This window comes from Gadus morhua, chromosome 3 (genome assembly GCF_902167405.1).
Source record: "Gadus morhua chromosome 3, gadMor3.0, whole genome shotgun sequence".
NCBI lineage: Eukaryota > Metazoa > Chordata > Actinopteri > Gadiformes > Gadidae > Gadus > Gadus morhua.
The window spans coordinates 25,559,503-25,587,073 of NC_044050.1; the positions used below are offsets into that span (position 1 = coordinate 25,559,503).

Here is a 27,571-nt window from a genome sequence, read left to right on the forward strand (position 1 = left end):
TGCAGATACTGTCAACGTGTTACAAAAGTCTAACGTTTGCTTTATTTTATCTAATTACTCACATCCACAAATATATGACATGGGAATGCATCAATGGGATTTGTTGCTGTCTAGATTCATATATTCATAGATATGACTCAAGGGAGTTGTAGTACCGCAAAAACCGAGAGGATTTCGTCTCGTCTCGCATGAGAAACGCTGTGACAGTTTCATACACGCTAATCACCCCCCATAATGACAAATCCTTCCACAATTCATGACAAAAAAAAATACCCCCCCAAGAACCTACCAACATAATAACCAGCAATCCAATGCTCCTATATTCCGCGTTATAGTCATACATTACAACATCATCTTATTTTTCTACATGCCATCAGGTGCTTGCATCTCAGTTTCGTCGGGCTCCCGCCACATCTGTTGGGTGCAATGCCCTTGGCAGACCGACGGGGGCGCTACACCCCCAGTCTTTGCACACAGATCATTCGAACTGCATTGACTGAAGGGAGAGAGCTTTGTGCCGAAACTAGAAACCTTATCTGTGTCAGACAAATGAATTAAAACGGGCCACTCAAGAGGTAAATATTTTAAACGATTACTCCGAGAATACCCGAAGATTTATGTTGTCGCTGTGTACGCCAACTATGTTCATTTTTTAACTATGAGGGTGTTCAAAACGAACCGTAGGGACAAGTTGTTGGTCAGATGAGGGCTCCGGGAGGACGGTAGCAGTATGTGCCTGTAAACTAGCGGCGGCAGGAAGCGATGTGTTGAAGTTGAAAAAAGACAGAAACAAGTAAATTAGCTAAATGCTCCTGCTGAACAAAGTGACGGTTTTGGCCAGAAACTGCACGATTGAACCAAGAGAGGAGTTTTCTCAATCCCAGTTCGTATACTTAAGTTGTACTCCGTCCTAGCGTTGTAGCGGCAGGGCTCGGTGTGATGGGGATCTGTGGAGAGCTCGCGGCCTAGGCCACCATGTATGCTAACCAGTTAGCTGTGGCGACTAGCCGCTAGGTAGCTAGCATCCTCTGCTACTCTACTGTGTAACACTCCCGCAAAATTGCTTACAATTTCAATGCAGCTAGCTCACTGGCCGTCTTATTGGCTAAATGTTTGGTAGTGTGGGGTTTTATCCGAGGACACTGTTCGAGTGCTTGTGCTGAACTAAACTGGCGTTCTGGTTTGTGTACCTTAATGGTGCTTGTTAACGTGAGCGTTGAGTTTATATCGAGCTATCTACGTTAGCATGGGGACATACGTACAATACTAGTTTTATTTTAGCTTCGTTCCAACACTTTCTATCGCTCGAGATTGTATTAAGTGGAACTTTGCATTTGGCGTTATTACGAGAAAATGCACATTGGATATTACTACTTGTTTGCAAATAAGGATTTTGTGAAGTGGGATAGGTTTGTTGTCGTGAACTTTTGTTTTCTGACCCATAGAGGCCAGTAGAAGACCGTCTGGAATATACACAAACAAGCATGGAGTTTCCACCACAGCAGAAACCGGCGGGGGACGGGAAAATTGTCTACCCACCGGGAGTAAAAGAGATTACGGATAAAATCAGTAACGATGAAATGGTCAAACGGTTAAAGGTAAGTTAACAACTCTCTGTGTGTCTGCTACAAGTCAAGCACCAACCTATCACTGTTTCACCAAAGTTTCCAGATGGACGTCTTCCATGAGATGTCAATACCCTGTTGCCAATTTATTTGCATGCATGATCTCACCTACACCTTCTATTGCGGTCGGCTCTGTATGGATTTCACACCTTTTGTTCCATGAAGACATTTATATTCTATAGAAGTTCATGTTATTTATATAAATGGTGAATGATTAAACGTGTTAATCAGATGCAATGCATATCAACCTACATCGAACAGTGTTTTATGAGGTGTAGATTTAAGATGTCTATGGCACAAGCAGATAGTTAAATCTAGCCCAGACCTGTAAAAAAAAAAAAAAAAAAAAATGGCAAGTCATTTTGTCCTGTTATGGGAAAGAGCTTGAACAAGACAAAACTGTTGCCAACAACTGGTTTACTCCAGCTCCAAAGTATTGCTTGTGTATGGAACTTTCTTTTCTCTGCCACAAACTTCACAAAAGTACATTGAAACACAGTATGCGACACGACAACTGCTTTGCTTGGTAGAATCCATCCTTGTGATCAATTCTGCTGTCAGTTGTTTTCCAAACATGTCTATTTTTATTTTTATCTCCTGTTGCTTTACATCAATGTGGGCACGAATCATGTGGCAATGGTTCTACCAAAGATGGAAGGAGTTTTGGTCAATATCTTTATCCAATATAAACACAAGAGGTAATGTGTCCCCTGTAGGGTCAGCCTGGAAGTTCACAGAGAAACCGTGGCACCGGCTGACCCCATGCAATCACTCAAAGGCCTGCATTCTTGTATCATGGGGAATGTTGTCACTCGTTTTTAAGACTCAAAAATAGATAGTTTCAGGACTCTGTTGTTTACAACATGAAACAATTTACCACAGTCTGAACCTTGTATGATTGCAGCGTGTTTTTCATTCTGAATCCCATGCTGAGTTTGCAGACTGCTCTTTTTTTATAATAAGTAATTATGAAGGTTGGTCCATTTGCCGAAGATATACTTCTGAATGATGGACTTGGATGAACAAGCCTAATCTTCCAAATGGTATTTGTTATTCACATGCCTTGAATGTTCAAGTGTTTTCCCACATGGACACACAGGGTGACCAATCAGGACGCAGCTTGTGCTTGTTGAGTTTGTTGTTGTTTGTGTAGTATGTTGTACTTCTAGATTCAAGTTATTATCAGTTGCTGAACGATATAACATGCAGGATTATTCTTTACCACCATTGTTGTAGTTTAGTTTGTTGTTTTTCTAGTTTCAGGCCAGTATAATTTGCTGAAGGGTGGAACATGTATGTTTAATCTTTACCACCATTTGTTGTTGTGATCCACTTCATTATATAAGCAATTGCTAGCAATTGTATCCTCCTGGATTTGGTTATTTTGCAACCACCTATATGCATTGTGAGACAAATATTCTTTAAAGGGAAGATTTTATATTTTGTATTGTTCTTCGGCATTGAATGCTGAGAATATAGATGGCGATGTCCAGTGTCCACATTCATGATCCTTCGCATCCACATCTATTCCAAATGAGAGAGTAGGCCCAATCCCATTTCTACCCCTTATCCCTTCCCCTTCCCCCTCCCCCTTGTTTTGAAGGGGGAAGGGGTACCCCTTCCCTTTAAAACAAGGGGGAGGGGTAGGAGGAAGGGGTAAGGGGTGGAAATGGGATCGGGCCTAAAACACATATTTTTTGATTATGCTCAAAAAGTTGAACGTGGTAACATGAACGTGAACCAATAATGAGGTATGTTGCATTAAGAAGTATTGCAGTGAAAACTGGTCTACCCACTATCTTAACTGCAGCAAGTAAATGGAGACCTGTTTTAAACAAGTTACCGGCAGTTATGTCTTGTAATGCAATTGCCAGCACCCTTTGAGCACCACCATTAACCTGGTTTCTCTTTCTCTAATAACGTGAGTGACTCACCATCGCTGTATGAACTCTGCTTGACTTGAAAGCATTTCAAGTAGAAGTGACCCCTCTAGCTCTAAATCCCTGATGTAATCTCAGCTTTTTGATTATTCTGGTCTGTAATTACAGACATTTAAGGTTGGAGTAGGGCAATGGTTCCTCTTCCTCAGCTTGTAATATCAAGTACCAAAGTGACAGGGTGGCATTTAAAGTTGTATTTATGCAATTATGAATCTCTATATACTGCTGAAGGTAAGTGTAGCTAGAGGGTAGAAAGTGCAACAAGTGATAACGAGTAAGATGCAGACGCGAACGGCGTCAAGAACTGTCGAAAGCCACTGTTCAAATGTGGCCGAGCTATCGGAAACAACAAACGACCCGTGTCAGGAAAGATGCAGACCGCAGTGATGATGTTCTGGCTGCCACAGCGGAGAGCAGAACGCGGGAGAGAATGGTTTGAGTGTGACGAGGCAGAACAAAAATAACCGAACATCAATGAGCAGCAGTGTACACAAGTAAGGCCCTATGTTCTGCTCGTGGCACGGCAGAACTGCACTAGACCTCCCCCCACACATCTACACGGCTCTGCTGTGCTTTTGCAATGGAGATTGCAATGGAAGTGCTATGGAAAAGTTTTGATGGGGTTCTTCATACCGTATTGTGTATGACCTGTAATTGTTACTGAACATTCATATGATCGTGTTTGATAATGTATCAACAATGAGGTGTTGTGTATATTTCCTTTTTGTGCTGTGTTGGGGCCATTGTGGTCTTTAAAGTGCAAGTGAACCCCCCCCCCCCCCCCCCAGATTCCAACTGAGCTTTTTTTCTCCTTTTGTTTTTTGGGTTGAGTGTTCTAGGAATGAGGGAGGGAGTGTTGTCCCCATGGCAACGAACCACGGCAACTATGTGATACTTTTTCTTACATTTTTTACCTCTGTTTTTTGTACTTGCCACTCTGCAGTGGTTTACTTTAACTGTCCCAGCGCTCTCAGGCAGCCCCATCAACGTCAACCGCTGCCCAGACAGTGTCCCGTAGTCGTGACGTCAAGGGTCAGACTTAAAGGCACTTTGACGTAACCAAAAGATCGACCCCAGCGTCGGGAGTAGAGTAAAATGTTCACAGGGAAAGGATTTTGCTCCTGTGACGTTCTTATTTCAGAAACAGTGATAGAATGGCATACATTACTTTGTGGAAGATTATACAAGACTATTATATTGCCATGTTTAAAACGGCAGCAAAAAAGAACACCTTTAAGCATGGATCTACTATTAACCTCTCAGTGTTGAGATAATCTGGCAAATGACCAGGGGTCATGCTTGATGTTTGGATGCATCTTTAGATTATCCAACACTCTCCCTGCACTGTCCCCGTCAGTTGGATACACTGAAAGATGTTAATCGGGCCGGTGTCAATGGGGCGTCTGTTTGGAGAGGTTTCACCTGTGGGTGTGTGGAGAGCAGGCCAGGTCTCTGTGCCCGTTCCCCCCACTCTGCTGGCTTGCTGTTGAGGGAATGCTTCTGTCCTTGGCAACAGCTCCTCTCGCTCTCACTGTCGTATATATTTAATTTTTTATATATAACAAGGACTACTAACCACCACACACACACTGTAGTAACTAATGTGTGACTATAATGTGGTGCCCAAATAAGGGGTGCTGCTTTTCTAGAGATGCCTTACTAATGAGAAAGTATTGTACTTCTTCATTAGTCGGACGTCATTTGAATATTGTGGCATAACACAACATTGAATGCTGCTATACCTTCGATCCAAGTCCCGTCTGGCTCTTTTCGTTCTGTCAACAGCTAGTGTTTACACAGAAAATGAGTTTTAGATTATGTACACAATGTTCAACTGCTACCAGTCACTGTTCAACCCCTGAACAAAAACTAGATGGTAAAGGCTTGCTAAAGCTAAACAACGACAATGCTTTTTCTGTTTTCCCTCGTACCGTACAGCAGCTGCGTTTCTTATCTCTGAACATAATTCTTCGCATTTTACAGTCGCCATCAAATTACAATGAGCCACATAATTTTGGCTTCATTCCACTGTCATACAATAGAAAAATGTATAGCAAAAATGTCTATTGGTTCAAAAAATAAAGGGTACTTCATACGCAGCTGATGTTGTCTTCTTAGTGGTGACAGCTTTAAGGAAAGTTGCCTTCAGTCATTAATAAGAAAGCACCCCGCCCATATGGGAGAGCACAATCCTCTCTGAAAGCGTGTCCGTAACATAATGAGTGCTCACTGATGTGCACATCCATAACCCCCGTCCCATGTACTTTTAATGACCCCAGGCGTAAAGAAACCAAAAAAAATAGATAACACTGCTGTTTTGACTCGGCTTAATTTGACAGATTAAGTGCATAATGCATTGTTGCAGGTAAGTGGCTTAAACCGTGGATTCACTCAAAGCAATATGAGTTGACACGAGAACCAATGACAGCTTGAATATATAGTCTACTGGATTCAGATCAGGAGGATCTGAATCCAATTGAGCCCTGGAGTATATAACTTGCAATTTAAAACCTAAAAACGTACCCGTGTCACAAATGCAGTCTCAGCAATACTTTGTCAAGCCATTGCTTATCTAGCGTCCTAAAGCTGCCCTATATAGGCATCGCTTCTTTTGAAATTCAAAGGCCATTCCTTCCTATACATCTCAATGCGTCCCTCTGATCTGCCCACGAGATTGATACGAGATTATGCACTTTCTGGCTTTCCTTTTTCAGACTTTTTCTCAGTGGTATTGCAGCCAAAGGTGGAATGAGAATTTTCTTCCCTTCCTATAGAGACGTATTTCTGGGAACCTTTGAGGGCACCAGGGTCTAAATTAAGTTACAGAAAAGCCCCTGCGCAGGGTGTTGTACTTTCCAAAGTAAAGGGACTTTGGGGGATGGGCTTGCAGCGCTGAACATCTCAGATTGTTCATTTTATTATTAAGCATTTCATTTGGGCCATTTACAATTTGCAGCCGCAAATCAACAGTTTTTTGTTCACTTCAACATGCATTAAATCAGTCCTCTTATTGCATCGATAGTGGTTATCTACATCCATACACCTATTATTATCGTCATTACATTTATATTTAGGGCAATTAGCAGAGTCTTTTATCCACAGCGACTTACAATAAATATATTTGTCGAAGGTTTAACAACATGTCGGAATAATCTACATGTATGCACTTATTCAGATTTGGTTGTGGGTGGGTGCGGCTACTTTTTAACTTAGAGAGATGGCAGCTGCAGTAGTTCGAAATTTGTCCGTCGGTACTTTTATGCACACCGAACTACACCGCTGTCAAGAAAAGTGGATTTTTTGCCTGATTCACGTCTTTCTTATTACTCCACGAGTAGTCCGGTAACTTATCAACCCCAGCGTGTCCGGTTGCTAAGCGACGTCAACGTCTTTGGCAGACTATTTCTCTGCTGATCAAAACTACGAATGGTAATTGTAAAAAGACACGCGTGTGAAGATATTGTTTCGTTTTGGCAAGGAGCCGTGTAATAAGCGGGATAATGTATAGAACGTCGCCGGTCATTATCGAAAATAATACCCTTCAGGGCGATGCAAGACACCTTCCCGTCGGGGTCCGGTTCGCCCTGTCGGCGTTCTGTACAACTTTATCCCTTACATATATCATGTAAGTCCAGACCAACATAACGGTGCATGAGAGACATACGGACGAACGCTTACCATTTTTGTAAATGACACACGCACACGCACACACACACGCACAGTACACACACACACGCACAGTACACACACACAGTACACTCGGATTGCATGATAGGAATAGATCTATTCACTTCTGATTCGTTATATATACACTCCGTATTTCATTTCTCCCGTCTTTTTCTCCGCAAGCCGAGGACTGTCGGCAAGCGCTTCCGAACCTGTCCCCATCTCGTTGCGTCTCACTCTCATCTGCTCAGTGAACTGCCTGCTGCTGCTGTGTGCGAGCTGAGGGGCCCGCCCACTGACTAGCCCCTGCGTGCAAGGAGTATGACTGAGAGTTGATGCTGCTTGTGTATGTGCAAGTCCTTTCGTTCAAAGTATTTTTTTGCTTTCATATTTTCTCTTTTTTTTTTAATAAAGGTATATATATATTTTTTTTAATCGATACTAAAAAATGTGCGTATTGTTTTTTGCGTGAGGGTATAGTGATACCTCTCTAGTATCGGTATACCGTGCAACACTAATATGATATTTGTTGTATGTATTGATAATTCGTCTCGATAGACTTCGGTTCACAAGCCAACGTTTACTTGCACTGCTGTACATGAATATAGATTGCTTTTGATAAAATGACGGTTGTATGGCAACAGTTTTTGTTTAACCGGCCAACTTCCTACTTTTAGTTTGCGGGTATGCACACCAGTGGCGGCTGGTGGATTTTAAAATTGTGAGGGAGGAAGGACTGCACGCTTGGTTGCCATTGGCCTGCTTGAACTGTTGGTGTATGGTGGCATAAGAATGTGAGACACAAGTTGTTTCAGACTGTTTTGGTGAACTACAAAATAGCAGGGAGGGATAATTATGTGAATAGAAGCAATGAACCAGTGGCAGCATTATCCTTTGAAAGCTGGTAGGCAGCATGTCTTGGACTACAAGGCCAGAAGGAAAGGATGCAAAGCCAATTAGTCAAATCAGGCCTACTCTTGATTTGTAAAACTAAATAAAAAAACTCTGGGCCTATCATTAGGCCTATTGTTGCCCTCAATGAATGCAGCTATTGGTTGTAATTTGGCTACGTTTATTTTCATCTGCAATTGTTTTAAGAAAAATGAAGACACAAGACCGAAAGTGATGCCATTTAAAATGCATCATGCTTTGAATCATTCGATAACATCCTTTCCACAATATCTAACAGAACGGTCCGAGTAACAACAAGAACAATATTTCACAACTATTTACATGGGCTGTAAGCCTAAAATTGTTGGAGGCAAAGGTGGATGTTAATGGATGTTTCAGGATGTTAGTCAAGTCATGGTGTTAAACCAATTAAGATTGAGGGACTTAATTTATAGATCAAGTCAATCCTCCCTGCGGGCTCCGCAGCTCGGCCACGGGCAGCCCGGCCGCAGGCAACGGAAAACGCCAATATAAGCAAACAGAGCCGCACTGTACCGCAACGAACAGTAGCGCACCGCTCGGTGGAAAGAAGGCATATGACTGAGCGGGTTCGTTGGTCCTCGTAGTCTAGACTTGAGGGGAAACTCCTCCCTCCGGGCTGGTCCACAGCCAGGGGTCCTGCTTATTGGTTCATAGCGCAGCCAGGGCTCCAGCCTATTCGTGAATAGACGTAGGCGGGATCCAGATCCCTTAGCTAGTCACACCCACTCAGAGGAGGACTTTCCCCCTCTCTCCCATTGAAGCCCATGTTATTCACCGGCCGCCAACACTTTCGGGGAAATGAATGGGAGTCAATGGAGGCCGACGGAGAATTGTCCTCACTGAAGTAATTGTCAATAGGCGACGGGGGGTGCTAATGTCCCTTTACCCAGGGAAACAAACATTAGATAAACAAAGGGATTAAAGTAGTCATATTTAAGGGCATTAATTCATTACAGTAGTCTTGGCGATCTACATTTTTTATCCTCAACAATGTTAGGGAGGATCTTCCTCCCTCTCCTCAATGGAGAAGCCTCCACTGATGCACACCTACTTATTATAATCGCCCTCAACCGCAAAATGTGCTTCACTACAGTGTTTTACAGTTGGATTTAAAATCGAACTCCATAATCCTCTTAATATATAGAATATTTTTGATGAAAGTTGTTTTTTTCTCATAGTATTTATTGATTTCTCATGTGCTCCATTTGTTTTGTGCCTGATGTAAAGGGGCTTTCATTTGCTTAAACTTCCCGGGTCTTTAGACCACGGTGGAAGCGCAGAGAACGGAGCAATGTAGCACTTGGGAATGGAAGTTCCAGGTCATTTTGGTGGAAACAAGGTTTAGGATTGTGAGGTATTTCCATCCAGTTCAATGGTTCTTCTTAAGCACCCAATGCTGGTGCATGTGCCTTCCCATCTTTCATTGCTTGTTCAAGCTCTCTTGAGATGATTGGTCTAAAACGAGTAAATATAAATCTGTATTGTCACTCTGAGAAACTAAAGTAATCCTCTTATGGCCTATTGGGTCACTGTAGATACATCATTGTTAAACGTTATGTAGTGAGGACTTTAAAGGTGCAACATTTACGATAATTGGTTTAACATTCCAAAATGAACAAGATTGTGACAATGTGTAGGAAAAACAGTTGGTCAGTGACGTTTATTGCAGAGATATTAACTTAACTTCAATGAATGTGGCAACATCAATACCCCCCCCCCCCCCCCCCCCCCCCCCCCCATTGGCAAGTACATTATTGAGCTCTGTTCTTAGCCAGAGCTTTGTAATTCACAAAAAACATTAACAACCATTTCTCAAAACAAACCAAACTGGCCATTGATCTCCATCCTGAAATACTCTTTATGTTCTCTACATTATTTGCTGGTTCACACATACACCTCACCCTCCGTCTCTCTCGCTCTCTTTCTGTCTTTGTGGCTGGCTCTCCCCAGATGGTGGTGAAGACCTACATGGACATGGACCAGGACTCCGAGGAGGAGAAGCAGCAGTATCTGGACCTGGCGCTGCACCTGGCCTCAGAGTTCTTCCTCAGGAATCCCAACAAGGACGTGCGTCTGCTGGTGGCCTGCTGCCTGGCGGACATCTTCAGGATCTACGCGCCGGAGGCTCCGTACACGTCCCACGACAAACTCAAGGTAGGGGCTGCTCGATTATGGGAAAAAAATCATAATCACGATTGTTTTGGTCAATATTGAAATCACGATTTTTCAAACGATTATTTTTGAGTTTGAAAACGTGTTGTATTTATCAGCATGCCTCTCCCGAAAAAAAAACATTGTAACTGAGAACTTTGAATTTTCGCCTTAAAAAAATACACAAAACGGTCAAAAAGAAATTGTTCCAATCTAAAATAATATACAGATATGTATCCAGCTGTTCTGCCCTTTCTATAAAACATTTAAAAAACAAAACATGATTATGTTAATTTTGTGATTGTGTGACGCTAAAATCGCGATCAAAATTGGATTAATCGCCCAGCCCTAACTCAAGGTGACACAGCCTCTCCCAGCTGCCATGCGTTAGAGCACAGAACCCCAGTGGGGTTTGGGTTGGCAAGGACTTAGTGCCTGCTGTCGATCGCTGTAAAGGTCATTCATTTGGTTTTTGTTATATAATGGTTATCTGACTAATGTCGACCATGAAGTGCAGCAGGTCTCTGTCAAAGTGCCGGCTGACCTCCTAATCCCATCTGTTGAACAAAGCGCTTTTTCTGAAGACTGAAACCAAATGTGCTTCTGAAGTGAGCAACCTACAGCTCAGAAATGAAGTTGATGAAATGTTCTGTTCAATTCCTATTCTATGTCTCCTTCTCGGTAGGATATCTTTCTGTTCATCACCAGACAGCTCAAGGGCCTGGAAGACACCAAGAGCCCCCAGTTCAACAGATACTTCTACCTGCTGGAGGTAATGAGAGGCAGGCCGCAGTACCGGGGTAGTGTGACGAAAGGAGGGTTTGTTTGTGAGGAGGAGTGAGGTTTGGAGTTATCTTCCCCATCTTTGTGTTCTTCTGCAGAACCTGGCTTGGGTGAAGTCGTACAACATCTGTTTTGAGCTGGAGGACTGCAATGAGATCTTCATCCAGCTTTTCAAAACACTCTTCTCAGTCATCAAGTAAGCACCAGGGTCCCCTTTGTACTTAAAATAAAAACTTTTGTTCAACTCTTTGGTTTCATACTAAGTGTATATATAGAATTGAATGAGAAATATTTAAATCTGTTTTCATCATGAACTAGGGAAGAATTTGCATGCAATTTCTTTTATGCACGTGCGTTGGTTAGAATTGTAAGGATTTCACAAGAATCCCATTAGTACCTTGGGCGTCGTAACTGTTGCTTTCCTAAGCCTATTACGGTAGACTGGTCTAAAACGTATGCCTGTCCTCACAGTAACAGCCATAATCAGAAGGTGCAGATGCACATGATGGACCTGATGAGTTCTATCATCACGGAGGGAGACGGCGTCACACAGGAGCTGCTGGACACCATCCTTATAAACCTCATTCCTGCACACAAGGTGGGCATTCCAGAATTCATCAAGCGCAGATAAAACGGGCTGCTTAATGTTGACGTTCAATACAAATATTTGCTTCAACGATCCTTAAGAAATTAATAGTTTTGTTTTTCTTGGCTGCTTGACAGAAAAGGCACATTTAATCTCTGTGGGCTCTGGTATCTCTTTGGCGTCTGTTTTTATTCAAGACGGACTCAATTATTCGTTGAATAATAGGCGTTAGATTAATGGACGATGAAAACGATCGTGGGTTGCAGCCCTGAACCCTCCGTCCCGGTTCCTTGGCACCCAAGGTGTCCCTGGAGGGTGTTTGTCTCAAACACGGCACAAGGACTTTACGAGATGAAGTACCGTATGAAAGCTGAGCCTGGAATCAGGTTTTTTCTAGACCTTTTGCTATATCGACCCAAAGGCGGACACAAACGATGAGGAAACGGGATACATCGCCGTCAGCTGTATTGATAATTAATAGGTCTGGATTGAGATATTGATTTGACTCTTCCAAAAGCGCTGTTGTGGCAGTACCTGGGAGAGGATGTCGACGCAATGTGTTTAGGGTTCGAGATGCAACCCTGCATTGCAGAGGGCGTTGACGCCCTAATAAATGGATGGCTACCCATTTAATTGTGATTGCTTGTAGTCCTTCACCCGCACTGTCAAGGCGCCTTGCCAAACGTCCACATGCACACACAGGATCAGAGGCACTCACCGGTACCTTCCTTTCCAACGCAGAACCTGAACAAGCAGGCGTACGACCTGGCCAAGACGCTGCTGAAGAGGACCGTTCAGACCATCGAGACCTGCATCGCTAATGTGAGTATGGCCTGGAGTCCTACCGTGGTGTCCGGGACACTCCCTCCTCTGTGTTTACCCAGCCCATTGGCTAGTCCACGTCCCAGGAAACAGGATTAGAGAAACCAACACCAGATGCACCACTGCCACTATTTCTGTTAATAAACAATTTTCTTCAATGTCTGCTCGCGCGTTTAAAGACGTCAACCAAAGTCACAGGAAAACATCAAATCACTTTATTCAAACCACCAAATGATCTCACTGTGTGTCAAGACGAAGGTCTTTTAATTAGTTTGTACCTTTCCCCTCAGTTCTTCAACCAGGTTCTCGTGATGGGCAAGTCGTCCGTCAGTGACCTATCGGAGCACGTGTTTGACCTGATCCAGGAACTGTTTGCCATCGACCCCTTGTTGCTGACCTCCGTAATGCCTCAGCTGGAGTTCAAACTCAAGGTAACACTGCTTCATATGACATGAGCACACTGGCTTTTTGAGGGTCTGTTTCATTTTTACTTCGACCCATTCAGAGAGCTATTTAAAGCTGCACTATCTAAGGCTTCCCTTGGCAGCCTCTAGTGGCAGGAGTTGTAGCTATAGTTATATCATAGTTATTTCATTTTACGAAGAGCTTGCATTGCATTATCTTTAAAGTTGTTGGAGTGTGGCCATTGTGTCACTGGCTTGTTATGTACTGTTTGTGTACCAGTGTTGGTAATAACGCCGTTTAAAAGAACGGCGTTAAGTAACGCCGTTATTTAAGCTGTAACTAGTTACTTTTATTATAGAGTAATTCAGTTACTAACTCAATTACTTTTTGGAACAAGTAGTGAGTAACTATAACTAATTACTTTCTTAAATTAGCGTTCCCAACACTGATGTGTACCGTATGTTACGTCCGTATTATCCTCCTTCTTAGAGCAATGACGGTGAGGAGCGTCTAGCCGTGGTACGCTTGCTCGCTAAATTGTTTGGGGCCAAAGACTCGGAGCTGGCCACACAGAACAGACCCCTCTGGCAATGCTTCCTAGGACGGTGAGACCACACACACACGCACACACAGTTTAATGTATCACTTACTTTGCTTACATAAAGGATTTTTTTTTTTTATTTCCTAACATATATTCTTATTTAGATTCAGTGTGTTTATGTTAGTGGCTGGTTATGATCGGATATGGATATGATTTTGACATGCTTCTACGTATTCCTCTGCAGGTTCAATGACATCCATGTCCCTGTTCGTCTGGAGTGTGTCAAGTTTGCTAGCCACTGCCTCATGAACCACCCAGACCTGGCCAAAGACCTCACAGGTGTGTGTTTGTGTGTGCATGACTCTTTTCCATCCTGATCTTGCTATAGGGCTTGTGCATTGCAACGTCGCACTGCAATCACCACCTCCATTTTGGAAGTACAGGAGAACAACAATGTTTAGTAGTAGTAGTAGTAGTAGTAGTAGTAGTAGTGATTAATTTCGGTAATTTAATTGTGAAATCATGTCGGGTGAAATTGTTGTGTTTAATGCTGCCACATTGTTTCTCAGGTGAGACTTGGTAAAACAACGTTTTGATTAGCCTAGGATACGGTATATTTTCATTTATTTGGGATTTAACATCTCTTGAGTACTCTCAAAACGGAGTAGTATTGGCAATAAAAAAATCCCACGATGCATTCTTCTCTCAACCCTTGGTTGTTCTGTGAGCTCCGGGTCGATTAAACGGTGTCTCTTCGCCCTGTCCAATCAGAATACCTGAAGGTGCGCTCACACGACCCGGAGGAAGCCATCCGCCACGACGTCATCGTCACCATCATCAACGCCGGGAAGAAGGACCTGAACCTGGTCAACGACCAGCTGCTGGGCTTCGTCCGGGAGAGGACCCTGGACAAAAGGGTGAGGCGCCGGCGTCGACTCACCCACATGAGTCACTCACCCCCCCCCCCCCGTGTTCTCACACCGATCTATTCAAGGATCGGAGGAAGTGTTTCCGCTACTTGAGTGCAGCGTATTGACAGTCCACTCTTAAGTGCTTTCCGTTAGCCCTGGTTCCCAACGTGGGAGGCATAAGGATTATTTATCAACTCTTAATATGTTATCATATTATCCCTTTGAGCTTTGGGCTCTTTTGTAATGGGCCGCAATGAATCAATGACTGTAGACTGTGGGTCTTGGCTTTGTCTATAAATACCATATGCCTTCTTCTCTCTCCCACCCTCTCCCATGGTTCCCTGCCGTCCTCCTGCTTCTCCCGCTTGCCCGGCTACAGTGGCGCGTCCGCAAGGAGGCCATGATGGGGCTGGCCCAGCTCTACAAGAAGTACTGCCTGCACCACGAGGCCGGCAAGGAGTCGGCCCAGAAGATCACCTGGATCAAGGACAAGCTGCTCCACATCTACTACCAGAACAGCATCGATGACAAGTGAGCGGGCTGCCGAGCACACCAGGCCGACCGGGACGGAGAGTCTCAGTATGCAGCACTAGTGGGGATGTTGCATTAGGGCTGGGCGATTAATCGAAATCTAAACTCGATTTAGAATTTAGCGTCAAACGATCACAAAATTAACATAATCAAGTTTTTTTTAGTCTTTAGATTTGAGCATTTTCTTTTGGACCATTTTGTGTACTTTTTTAAGGCGTAATTTGTAAGTTCTCTTCGTGATTATGATTTTTTTTCCATAATCGAGCAGCCCTATGTTGCACTACTTATTATTTATTCAGTGGACGTTTTTTTCCGAAGCAACTGGATGCATAAGGGCATCGAACCATGAAGGGACCACTCATGGTTTGCAAGACTCATTCAAGTACATGAAATGAATCAAACAAGAAAAGAGCTTCATGGGCTGCATTTAACAAACGGAGAAACAGAAAAGATGGGAGTTTTCTTTTCATGGGCAAAGGCCAATCATCAGTCGGTGATGGAGGATGTGTAGGATGTGTTTCTGCTACCCCCCTTTTAGTCAGGGAGTACCGGGCCGGAGCAGAGAGTAGTGGACGGGCTGGGGTGTATGGGTTTGCCCATGTCCTGGATGAATGGCAGGATGCCGAGGAGCGATGTAGTGGGGGATGACTTGGGTACGCTGAAGACCAGCCGGCTACTGCGTTGTGGATGAGCTACAGCGGTTGACTGGCACATGCGGGCAGACAGACGAATGCACAGCTTTTTTCAAGGCTCTTGTCTTCCTTTCTTTCAGCCTAGCTCAGCTCTCTTCGAGCTGGTCTGGCCAGCGCCGAACTGTAACGAGTGTTGATGGTTCTTGTTTTGCACCAAAGGAGGAAATACGCTCTGGCTTTGTTTTTTTACTGCACCCTTCATGTATTGTTCATAATGTGCTTTCCTTGCCTTTTTCTCCACGGATCCGAATTGATTTTTAGAGAGAAAAGAATGTCTGGGTTTACCGAGTTGTGGGTGGATGACTCTGTTGCTCTTTGGATGCGCGTGATTTCAAATGACAGGTGACCCAGTGCTACACAGTGATACTATGTTTTCTGATGTATTATACGGTACAAGGACTCGAATATGGAAGGGTTATGGAGGGTTTTCTCAAAGCTGCGGAGGATGAATTGTTAATTGCCGTATCTCCGTCTGAGAGCTCTTGGCTTTTCTGCTATCTGCATCTTCCTTAATGTATCTCACCATGCCATCTGTGCTCACTGATCTTCAGGTTACTAGTGGAGAAGATCTTCGCCCAGTACATGGTTCCCCACAGTCTGGACACGGAGGAGAAGATGAAGTGTCTTTACTACCTGTACGCCTGCCTGGACACAAACGCCGTCAAGTCAGTACTCCCCCCCACACACACGCACACACACAAGAACGCAGACACACACAGAAACTGGATGAACTCCTTGAACACGGTGATCCATAGCTGCTGTAGAAGGTTCTGTGGGTCTGAGAGTTGTAAAGCAAGAGAGTGGAGGAGAGAGGAAGAGAGCACGATCGTGAAAATAAACAAGGCAAATAAAACCGCAACCTCCTACATGTCTCTCATTGGATGGCCTTGTAAGCCAAGGAGACGGATGGGAAAGATTGATGGGAAAGACAGGCAGTCAGCCAGAAAACATGCTCAGAGTATTTCACTCGCCAGCGGGCGATCGTTATGGGATTTCGAAAACATTACGCTCAAATGAAAAGCTCTTCAATCTTCCCTACAGCCCCTTTTTAATAGTATGAAACCAACGTGATATTTAGGTCACCATGTAGAATACAATACACTGTAGCAGATTTAGGTCATTTCGATTTTTTTTTTAATAAAAATAGTTCCCCCATTGATCAATCGATGGAAGAAGATAATGGGTTTGTCTGGTTGGCTACAGTTCTCTGGTTACATGTCCCTTCCTGCCACCTGATGGCGTCTCGGTCTCTCCTCAGAGCTCTGAATGAGATGTGGAAGTGTCAGAACATGCTCCGGGGACTGGTCCGGGAACTGCTGGACCTCCACAAGCTGCCACCGGTGAGCGCGCACGCATACACACGCGCACGCATACACACTCGCACGCATGTACACATGCCTGTACATATAGTTGTGTCTCCATCTGTCTATTTTTAAATGGATGTATTCCCCTCCCACCGAAAGATGAATGCTTATTTTAACTGTGCCAAATGCTGGGTTCAAAGTGTAAACTTTTTTATCTTTCTCCCATTTAGTGCGAGGCCAATAATACAGGCATGTTTGGAAAGCTGATGACCATTTCCAGTAAGTCTACACGATATGCACACAGAAGCGTGCACACAGTAGACACACACACACACACACACACGTACACACACGTAAACACACACGTACACGTAAACACACACACACACACGTAAACACACACATACACGTAAACACACACGTACATGTAAACACACACAGTGGCCACACGTGTCTGTGTGTTCCTGTCATGAAGCCATGGTTCTACCCGCCCCGGCTCACTGGCCCGCTGTGTGTTCCAGAGAACCTTCCGGACGCCGGCAAGGCCCAGGACTTCATGAAGAGGTTCAACCAGGTGCTGGGGGAGGACGAGAAGCTGCGCATCCAGCTGGACACTCTCATCAGCCCCACTTGCTCCTGCAAGCAGGCCGAGATCTGTGTGGTGAGACACGCACACACACACACACGCACGCTGTCACAACTGGCTCAGGAGCCAGACCCAACAGGGAGTTCACATAGAAACAGCTTTTCAAAAGAGATTGTCAACCTTGTCAACTTCCTTAGGAGTAACCAGAACACAACCATTAACGTTAATGAATGAACGCGGGGCGTCAGTAGGGGGGCAATGTGTCGGTGTGTTGAGCGTCTAGCAGCTCTGGCTGGGGGTATACTAAAACGAGTAGCACGAGCCTATAGAGGAGTGTATCAGAGCGAGAGAAGTTAAATAGACTGCACAGAAGGAAAGGTGCACCGTATCACCAGAGGATCCCGCCTCTCTCTAACCATTGGACGCCCCGTGAGGTCAGATACGCGACGGGCAGAGAGGGAGAGATCGTCACAACACATGCTATCGTTTTTGAAAAATGGATTCGGTTTAGGGATATCCGTCCCGTCGCCGTGTCACTGTAGTCCTGGCGTGAGCGGCCATGCAAACACTCCTAATCCCTCAAAGTCCCAACAAGGCTCGGTTCAATGGGTGCTCCTCGATAGAAACGGAGAGGCGCGCGTGGGTCCATATTTTACAGATACCAAATATTTACAGGTACCAGATACTAATCCTTATAAAGGCCATATATGCCTTTAATGTTTATAAAGGTAGGCGCTAGGGGTGTGCACGGGTACACGTGTACACGTGTAATCGGTTAGTAAATCATAACCGTTGAGGAAAAATCAATAAAAATAATAATCACCGTGCTATTGTTTAAACTTTCAACATAAAGTTTACATATTTATAATTCGAAATTCGTCCCAGTTCGAAATTTGACCCTTTATACCACAGATACTCTAGGGTCTATACCATATAACCGCGTTTTCTGATTACAGTTTAATGTAACTGTAAGCTGACGACATCCTAATTAACCACACAGAGATAACCATGGCAACCGGTCAAACAAATTTTCTTTTTGCGATCATACTGCTCGCGCATCCACCGTGTTGATAAATAAATAAACCCCCTATTGAACGAAGTTAAACCGAGTCAGCGACGGCGGTCCACCGTAAAAAATACATAAATAAATCATTAATTCATTTAAATAAAACGGTTCACATTTTTTGTAACCGTTCACACCCCTAGTAGGCGCTATTATGCCCTGGTATTTATTTTTAAATGATGCCTTTAGGGGTTGAGGTGGTTGTTGGTTGGTAGTTAATATAGTGCGTGTGTCCGTGTGTTTTCAGAGGGAGATCACCCGTAAGCTGACGTTCCCCAAGCAGCCCACCAACCCCTTCCTCGAGATGGTCAAGTTCCTGTTGGAGCGCATTGCCCCTGTCCACATCGATTCTGAAGCCATCAGGTCAGTGGGACGCCACTGGTTTATCAGACGCACACCTCCTGGTTTAGCAAACGCTTTCCATCGTGAAGAGGATCCTCGTTTCAGATCGGCTCCGCTCTCTACATTCATTAATCATCAAAATTAATTAGTTTTTACAAATGCTCCGTTTGTTCGGAAGGGATGTGAACACAATACATCCCCAGTCCCTCCAGATTGGATTCTCAGGGGACTGCCACACAATGCCCCACTGTGAGCACACACACGCCCGTCTGACTTCACACGAGACCCAGCGTTATGCACTCCCCTTGTGTTCGCCATGATATTGTGTAACACACACGCCAAGATAATGCATTGGAACAGGGTCCTTCCTATGCACTGAGACACCTCCTGGTGGAGCGGTGTAACTGCAGCCCTGCAACCAGTACTGGTGTTAACCCTTTACATGCAATGGAAAAACATGGCAGGGGAAGGGCCAAAAGCCTTTTTTTTTTTTTATTGGCTTGTTTTTGTCACGTTTATCGCCACATTTTTGCAACATTATATCACCCGTTTTAAGTTATTTTAGGTTATTGAGCTGGGAGATGGATGCGTCGTTTCTAAGTGTGTGTTTTATTTCAGCGCCCTGGTAAAATTGCTTAATAAGTCTATCGAGGGCACGGCCGACGACGACGAGGAGGGAGTGACGCCAGATACCGCCATCCGATCCGGGCTGGAGCTGCTCAAGGTAACCCCCGGGGGACTGGATACGCGCACTGTTTGGTGATCTCATGTTTTGATGACTTCCTGAAGGGAGAGGAGCAACGTTGTGCTTTTGAAACGACTCCACAGATCCGAGTTTAGAGGCGTTATGTTGTTGATTAGTTCATAGCTCTCAGTTCCCTAAAGGGAATTTAGTGACGTAGTGTTTTGATGACTTCAAGGTTCCCCGTTGTCACGGAGAGCTTAGGGACATAGTGTTCTGATGACTTCAATGCTCACCGTTTTCCTGAAGGGAGTTATTCAACATTATGTTTGGAGTTCTTCCTTCACCTTCCAAGGATTTTAGACCTTGGGAAGAGCTTGTTGTTATGGTCTCAAGCCCGGAAAACAATAGTAATGTCCCAAGGTTTGGTTGGGGGGGGGGTGATGGCTAATGAATCACTTCGCCTTCACAAGCAGTCCCATCAAAAACCGGTTCAATAGCGGCTGCGGTGAGGGGGGGGGGGCGACCTAGCCTGCTCCCTCTTCAGCCCCCCGTGGGTTAACCCCCGGCTGTCCTGTGCAGGTGCTGTCGTTCACCCACCCCACGGCGTTCCACTCGGCGGAGACGTACGAGTCCCTGCTGCAGTGCCTGAAGATGGAGGACGACAAGGTGGCGGAGGCGGCCATCCAGATCTTCAGGAACACGGGCCAGAAGATCGAGACGGAGCTGCAGCAGATACGATCGTAAGGGAACCGGGTGTGGGCTGTGTTTTTTTTTTTTGTTTGTTTCTGTGGTTGTATGTGGGTGTTCCTGTGTGTGTATGTGTTCCTGTTTGTGTGTTTTTCTCTGGGTGTTGGTGTGTTTCGGTGTGGATGTATGTGGGTTTCTGTGTGTGTGTTTGTGTTTTTCTCTAGGTGTGTGTGTGTGTGTGTGTGTGTGTGTGTCCTGAGGGTTTGGGGGTTCGGCGGGCTCTGTCCCTAATGCCTATGTGCCCCCCAGGACTTTGATCCCCGTCCTACACCAGAAGGCCAAGCGGGGCACGCCCCACCAAGCCAAACAGGCCGTCCACTGCATCCACGCCATCTTCAACAACAAGGAGGTGCAGCTGGCACAGATCTTTGAGGTACGACGGCGCACAACGCTTTACGTCTGTCCAGGTGGTCTTGGTTGACAAGTTGTGCAATCAATAACTCAAAATGAAACGTCACCCAATACAATACAAATCCACCTTTCTGTTGAAGCCCCAGCTTTGTTTCGTTGTTGTAAGAATGACGGTTATGTCTGCAAGACGGTTACCGGTGTCATTTCCGACGCCGTGCTAACAGAAGTCTTGTTGTCCGTCGGCCTCCTCCTGTAGAAGTGACTCTGCTCCCTCTCTCTCCCTCCCCCCTCCCCAGCCTCTGTCGCGTAGTCTGAACGCAGATGTCCCAGAGCAGCTCATCACCCCGCTGGTCTCCCTGGGCCACATCTCCATGCTGGCCCCAGATCAGTTCGCCTCCCCCATGAAGTCCATCGTGGCCAACTTCATCGTCAAAGACCTGCTCATGAACGACAGGGTAGGCGGCGCGCACCCCCCATCCGGACACGAGAGCACACACACCTATGCTATAGCGCAAGCCGGCCGACGAACACATTGAAAAACTCCTTCACATTCAGTTAACGTGTCCTCACCGGTACGCTCACAATGTGTCCGGTCATGTGACACCGTGGAGAAGTGAGTGTGTGTGTGTGTTTTTAAAATGTGACGCTTTTGAACGTGGCGAAGGCGGTAACGGTGAACCTCTGCCTCCAGTCAACGGGGAACAAGAACGGGAAGCTGTGGAGCCTGGACGACGAGGTGTCGCCCGAGGTCCTGGCCAAGGTGAGACGCTGCACCTGGAGCGCAGTATAGAGGAGCACCTATCAGAGAACCTGTTGTTAAAACCCCGTCAGGGTACTGCAACCGTCACATCTGACCTGTCGCCGTCGCCCGTCTCTCCCCCCCCAGGTCCAGGCCATTAAGCTGCTGGTACGCTGGTTACTGGGAATGAAGAACAACCAGTCCAAGTCGGCCAACTCCACGCTGCGCCTGCTGTCGGCCATGCTGGTCAGCGAGGGCGACCTCACGGAGCAGAAGAAGATCAGGTGACTAGAGCTCCAGGACAAAGACGTCTGACATCGACGACGGACCGTCATGTTCAACCGACAAAACCCCTCTCTTTATGAGTGGACGAGCTCAGGCCAGTCCTGGCATTCTTCCATTTGGTAATGTGTCTCTCCCCTCCTAGTAAATCGGACATGTCTCGCCTGAGGCTGGCTGCAGGGGGCGCCATCATGAAGCTGGCCCAGGAGCCCTGCTACCACGACATCATCACGCCGGAGCAGTTCCAGCTGTGCGGGCTCGTCATCAACGTGAGTCCACCCTCTTGTGTGTTTTTTTGTGACGTGTGTGTGTGTGGGGGGGAAAACGAATAAGCCGCCGAAAAACCCCAAACGCTGACGCGCTCGTACGCTTATCCCCGTGCTGCAGGACGAGTGCTACCAGGTGCGGCAGATCTTCGCCCAGAAGCTGCACCTGGCGCTGGCCAAGCTGATGCTGCCGCTGGAGTACCTGGCCGTGTTCGCGCTGTGCGCCAAAGACCCCGTGAAGGAGCGGCGAGCCCACGCACGCCAGTGCCTCCTCAAGAACATCACCGTCCGCCGAGAGTACATCAAACAGAACCCCCTCGCCCAAGGTGCGTTCAGAACGAGTTCTGAAAACCACGTGATGAGTACTGAGCTCTAGATCTGTTCAGTATGTTTACATGATAGTACTGTAAACCACGTGATGAGTACTGAGCTCTAGGTCTATTCAGTATGTTTACATGATAGTACTGTAAACCACGTGATGAGCACTGAGCTCTAGGTCTGTTCAGTATGTTTACATGATAGTACTGAAAACCACGTGATGAGTACTGAGCTCTAGGTCTGTTCACTGTTTACATGATAGTACTGTAAACCACGTGATGAGTACTGAGCTCTAGGTCTGTTCACTGTTTACATGATAGTACTGTAAACCACGTGATGAGTACTGAGCTCTAGGTCTGTTCAGTATGTTTACATGATAGTACTGTAAACAACGTGATGAGCACTGAGCTCTAGGTCTGTTCAGTATGTTTACATGATAGTACTGAAAACCACGTGATGAGTACTGAGCTCTAGGTCTGTTTGACCACACCTTCTTAGCACTGAAGGTGGAAATTCTTCAGTGTATCCTCTGAAGTATCTTTGAGTAAAAGTTCATTCATTGTTTTATTTTCATGTTCAATCCAAAACAACGCAGTGTTTTGGTTACATCTGACCCTGGCCCTTTTCTGTCCCGTCCAGAGAAACTGGTGTCCCTCCTCCCGGAGTACGTGGTGCCGTTCATGATCCACCTACTGGCGCACGACCCAGACTTCACCAAACCCCAGGAGTACGACCAGCTCAAGGACATCAAAGAGTGGGTTTCATGAAGCTTCCTCTACTCTCGCCCTGCTGCCCCAGAGCCCCAGAGAGCTCCAGGCTTTAGTCCGGATCATTGTTATTATCTGTGCTATTGTTACCCTCCGTGTCCACTGCCACACAGAGCGAGAGTGTTCCGGTGTACTCACCGCCGTCCTCTTCTGCCGCAGGTGCCTGTGGTTCATGCTGGAGGTGCTGATGACCAAGAACGAGAACAACAGCCACGCCTTCCTGAGGAAGATGGTGGAGAACATCAAGCAGAGCAAGGACGCGCAGTGTCCCGACGACGTGAAGGCCACCGAGGTACACACCCACGCGCACAGACATACAAGGGCACACGCATGCACGTACACGCACATGCATACACGCACACGCAAACAGGTACACACGTGCACAGGTACATGCACAAGCACATGCACGCAGTTGTCAAATATGCACACTTACCTGGGCTAATTAAGTCATGCATTATTTATTTGCTCCAAATTAAATCAGGTCTTACTGGCTCTGATCGCAGCTGGTATCTTGTATCCAGACAGACTGATTGCACCCCTGAAACACGAGCCTCCCACGCTGACCGTCTGATTAGTATTCTCCATAAACATGAACCACATATTCATCTTGTTACCGCAGAGCAACATTTTATTCTATTTAAGTGTAGGATCCCCATCTCATGCGGTAAACTAACAGGCAGTTATCATGACAACTCCGGCGTGTGTATGGACTCAAACACGAGAACTAATCACTGTGACGTTATCTCGCGAGCCGACTTTGTTTAAGTTCGAGGGAATCTGTGACAATGTATAAATTATGATTGCCGGGGTTCAGCCGTCAGTGTTTTGAGCGGACCTCAGCCTGACGGCGTTGTTTGTGTTTCTGTGGGTTACAGAAGCTGTACATCGTGTGCGACGTAGCTCTGTTTGTCATCGCCAACAAGAGCACCGCGTGCCATCTGGAGTCCCCCAAAGACCCCGTCATACCGTCCAAGTTCTACCTCATCCAGGACAAGGTGACGCCAACACTCCCACGTTAACCCAACGTTTCCAGGAAACATTGGCAAGTTCTGAGCCAAGGCGCATTTTGAAATGGATGCTAATCAAAGATGCTTTTCCTTTCTGGTCACCAGGACTTCAAAAACGACAAAGACTACTTGTCAGCAGAGATGAGACAGATGCTGCTCACTGGGAAGGTACGTCCTGGTTCTTCAGATGGTGTTCACTCTCCGGCACTTCAGCTTCCTAGAGGGATCCTGTTGCACTATTGTTCCACCTAGCTTACCAACGGCAGGCTTTATGAAATATCGAATGTTACCCTGTAAGACGACACTTCTGCTTATGGTTCTCCAAGAGGGTTCAATTGAATTGTATGTCTGTCTTCTGAAAGGGCCTACTCAAACCAAAGGCCGTCTGCCGTTATCATACCACTCTGTTGCTTCTCGTCTGACCCCTTCAGCCGAAAAGTTGCATTGAAACACATCGAAAACCACTGCGAACTACACATTAGCGTGTGCGTTCTCAATGGCGCGAGATGCATGGCGCTCCCACGCACCGCGCTGATTCGCTGGTTGTGTACTAGCAGCACACAACCAATCAGGAGCATCCGATCCTCCAGCGCTCTCAGACTCTGCATGTTGAACGTGTCGAACCCTACTCGGGTTTGGGACCTGGTTGTGAACCAGGGCCTTCAGAGTGCTGGTGGTTCCCTAGCCCTGGCCTCGTGGTAGCATGCTAACCAGCTGTGCTCTTCTCCGTGCCATGCAGCCGAAGCCCAGCCCGGTGCTGGGGGCCGTAAACAAGCCCCTCACGGTACCCGGGAGGAGGGTCTTCATCAAGACCCCCACCGTGGGCTCGGACCCCGCCAGCAACGCCAGCACCAACTCCCAGAACAGCCCGCAGACCCTCATCAAGAACAGGTAGAGAGAGACACACACACACACACACACACACACACACACACACACACACACACACACACACACACACACACACACACACACACACACACACACACACACACACACACACACACACACACACACACACACGGCGGAGGTCCCTCTTGGCTGGACAGTTGGGGGACGTCTGCTCATCCTGTTGTGACTGACGGCGCGCTCGTCTTGTTCCCATAGTAACGCGGTAACAGAATCGACGGAGGCCGGCGCCCGGGAGAACAACGAGAACCCTGTCATCAAGAACGACGACGGCGGCAAGAAGGTACCGCCGTCGTCCCCCCTCCGGCCGCGCGCTCTCCAGTCCAGGACGCCTGACGATCCGCCTCGTTCCTACTCACACACTGACCGCTCCCTCTCTCCCAACCCTCTCTCCCGACCCACCCCCTCCCCCCCCCCCTAGGCGGAGGCGGGTCAGAACACGGCGCCCACGGCCACGCCGGGGGCCACGGTGCCCAAGCGGCGCGGACGCCCCCCCAAGTCGGCGAGCGTGGCGGCCAGTCCCGCCGGGGCGGTGGAGAAGGAGGTGGTGGTGGTGGCGGTGGCCGGGGCGGGGCGCGGCAGGAAGAGGCCGTCCGAGGGCGTACCGGAAGCCAAGGTGTCCAAACAGCAGCCCAAGGACGACGGGGGGAAGAGAGCCATCGCCCTGCAGAGGTGAGGAGGGGGGGGGGGAGCCATCGCCCTGCAGAGGTGAGGAGGGGAGGGGGGAGCCATCGCCCTGCAGAGGGGAGGGGGGAGCCATCGCCCTGCAGAGGTGAGAAGGGGGGGGGGAGGAGACAGGTGGACCTGGGGAGGGGATGGGGGGAGGTCAGAAATCCCAGAGTCACTTGTCTACTGTAGTATTTAAACATGGAGGATGATGGACCTCCACCGTGACTTGTTTGCGTAAGCAAAAGTATTTGAAATGGAATTAATATGTTGAACTTACACCTGTTTCTAAGTGCAGGTTAATCATTGGTTTCACTTGAGGTGAATTAAAGCTTCTAAAGTATGGTATTATTTAAAATGACTCGTCTCCTCAAGTTTTCAAGACTATGCTATTGGCAAACGGAAAGAATTAGTCATTGCATTTTTGCGCGTGTTGCAATGATGTCATGGCCCTGTTTCACAACATTTCCTTGTGGTTATTTTGCAAGCAGTCTTATTGCAAATCTTTGATCTGAACTTGACTTAACGGAAAGTCTGTGAAAACCAGTGCAGATCCACTGTATTAAGATAATGTAGATGCCTTTGAGGAAGGGAGGGGGGAACCTAGTTAATAATCAGGGCTAGCAAACCCAGGAGAAACGGGCAACCCTGTATGCAGTGCTGTGACGTGTTGCAATTATGCCATGTAATTCTTCATGATTAGCTCCACGAGAACACAAATAAACCCAGTCAGCTGTGCTCTCTCATCAGGGGGGCCCACGCGTGGCCCTGGGAGGCTTCAGCCACGGAAGGAGAGCAGAGTGGAGAGAGGGAGCGAGTTGTAGTGCAGAAGAATCCTTTCAGCCTTGGTTGCGGGGGCGAAATGGAGCGAGAGCTGGACTCCAGCCCAGAGTGTGCGAGCGTTGGCAGCAGGGCCACTGAGCTCCGCTGCCTGCGTCAGATACGGAGCGCCGGCCAAGAGCTGGCCTCTCTGTTCAGCGAGGAGGAGGACTCCGTCGCCGCCAGTTCTGAGACGGGGTCCTCTCAGAGCGACCCAGGCAGAGCAGAGAAGGCAGGGAGCCTGATAGTGAGTTCCCCTAGGGAGCCCAGGACCTTTGGGGACATGAGGCTATACGGGTCCCTTTGGGGCGGCTGTTAGTCTGGTAACCAGTTGTATCCCGACATGCCCCTGCCGCCCTGAGTTGGTATCCAGCTCGTCTCATAGTGTACCAAGCCTACTGAGTATAGGGCGAGATGTTGTATCAGGACCCAGGGTCGAGTAGAACTGTGTTCCAATACGTGTCAGGTTTTCATGTCCGTAATATCATTTGTTCATATCGCGTGATTATTCATGATTTATAATGATGGCAGGTTTGGAATACTGCCCCGTCTTTGGATCTAATCGTTGTTTTTGTTTTGTCAGGTAAAGAGATCCTTGAAGACAAGGAAACGGCGGGAGAAGGCTGTTGGACTGTCTTTTGACCACACACGCACACAAACACACAACCACACACACTACCACACAAACACACACTCGTCTGACTCTAAAGCTCCTCTGGATTCCTGATGGACATTTCTTAAACAGAATATACATGCATTCACACATGCCACTGATAATCTAGGTTTTTAACACCTTTTAGTCCTACGTTTGAAATTTGTTGTATGTAGATGTTACTCTCAAAACATGTATTTTTTCCTTTACGTTCGTTGCTCTTTGCTTCTTTTGTGGAGCCGTTTTTAAGAAAAAAGGTTGGACATTTTACAAACGTTTTAATCTGGATATGATTGTTGCTTATTAAATTCCCTGGGAAAAAGTTGTTCTTGTTGCATTTGTCAATTCATTGATTCCAGGAAACGTTTTTATTTTCCTGTCATCTTCACCAATTCTACAGGTTTTTCCAAATTTCTGACGTGTAATGAAAAGTACCTGTGGTTAACTTGACCATCAGTTAACTCAACGCAACCAAATGCTTC

At 46.6% G+C, this 27,571-nt stretch overlaps 1 protein-coding gene across 5 annotated transcripts; it reads left to right on the forward strand.

The window, feature by feature from the left end:
- Positions 1-412: 412 nt before the first annotated feature.
- On the forward strand, positions 413-27,415 carry pds5a (PDS5 cohesin associated factor A). Of its 5 annotated transcripts, none has more exons than XM_030350645.1 (33): positions 413-575; positions 1,446-1,598; positions 10,115-10,318; positions 11,001-11,087; positions 11,197-11,294; positions 11,570-11,696; positions 12,426-12,506; positions 12,797-12,937; positions 13,401-13,516; positions 13,697-13,791; positions 14,224-14,369; positions 14,743-14,894; positions 16,138-16,251; positions 16,845-16,926; positions 17,121-17,169; positions 17,412-17,551; positions 18,787-18,902; positions 19,500-19,605; positions 20,146-20,306; positions 20,563-20,686; positions 20,961-21,119; positions 21,329-21,424; positions 21,551-21,687; positions 21,831-21,954; positions 22,073-22,277; positions 22,909-23,023; positions 23,196-23,328; positions 23,912-24,031; positions 24,149-24,211; positions 24,783-24,934; positions 25,151-25,235; positions 25,374-25,624; positions 26,369-27,014. In XM_030350645.1, exons 2-33 carry the CDS (start codon positions 1,485-1,487, stop codon positions 26,754-26,756), a joined length of 4,281 nt encoding a protein of 1,426 aa, XP_030206505.1. In that variant the 5' UTR covers positions 413-575; positions 1,446-1,484; the 3' UTR covers positions 26,757-27,014. The 5 variants fall into 5 exon arrangements, with proteins under 5 accessions (XP_030206505.1, XP_030206506.1, XP_030206503.1 ...); XM_030350646.1 differs by lacking the exon at positions 413-575 and adding an exon at positions 707-883; XM_030350643.1 differs by lacking the exon at positions 413-575 and adding an exon at positions 1,023-1,209.
- Positions 27,416-27,571: the final 156 nt, after the last annotated feature.

Coding starts and splice junctions, on each gene's coding strand:
- pds5a (XM_030350643.1), top strand. Junction 17,552..18,786: donor AGCAGGCCGAGATCTGTGTG/GTGAGACACGCA, acceptor GTGTGTTTTCAG/AGGGAGATCACCCGTAAGCT. Junction 24,212..24,782: donor AGATGCTGCTCACTGGGAAG/GTACGTCCTGGT, acceptor CGTGCCATGCAG/CCGAAGCCCAGCCCGGTGCT.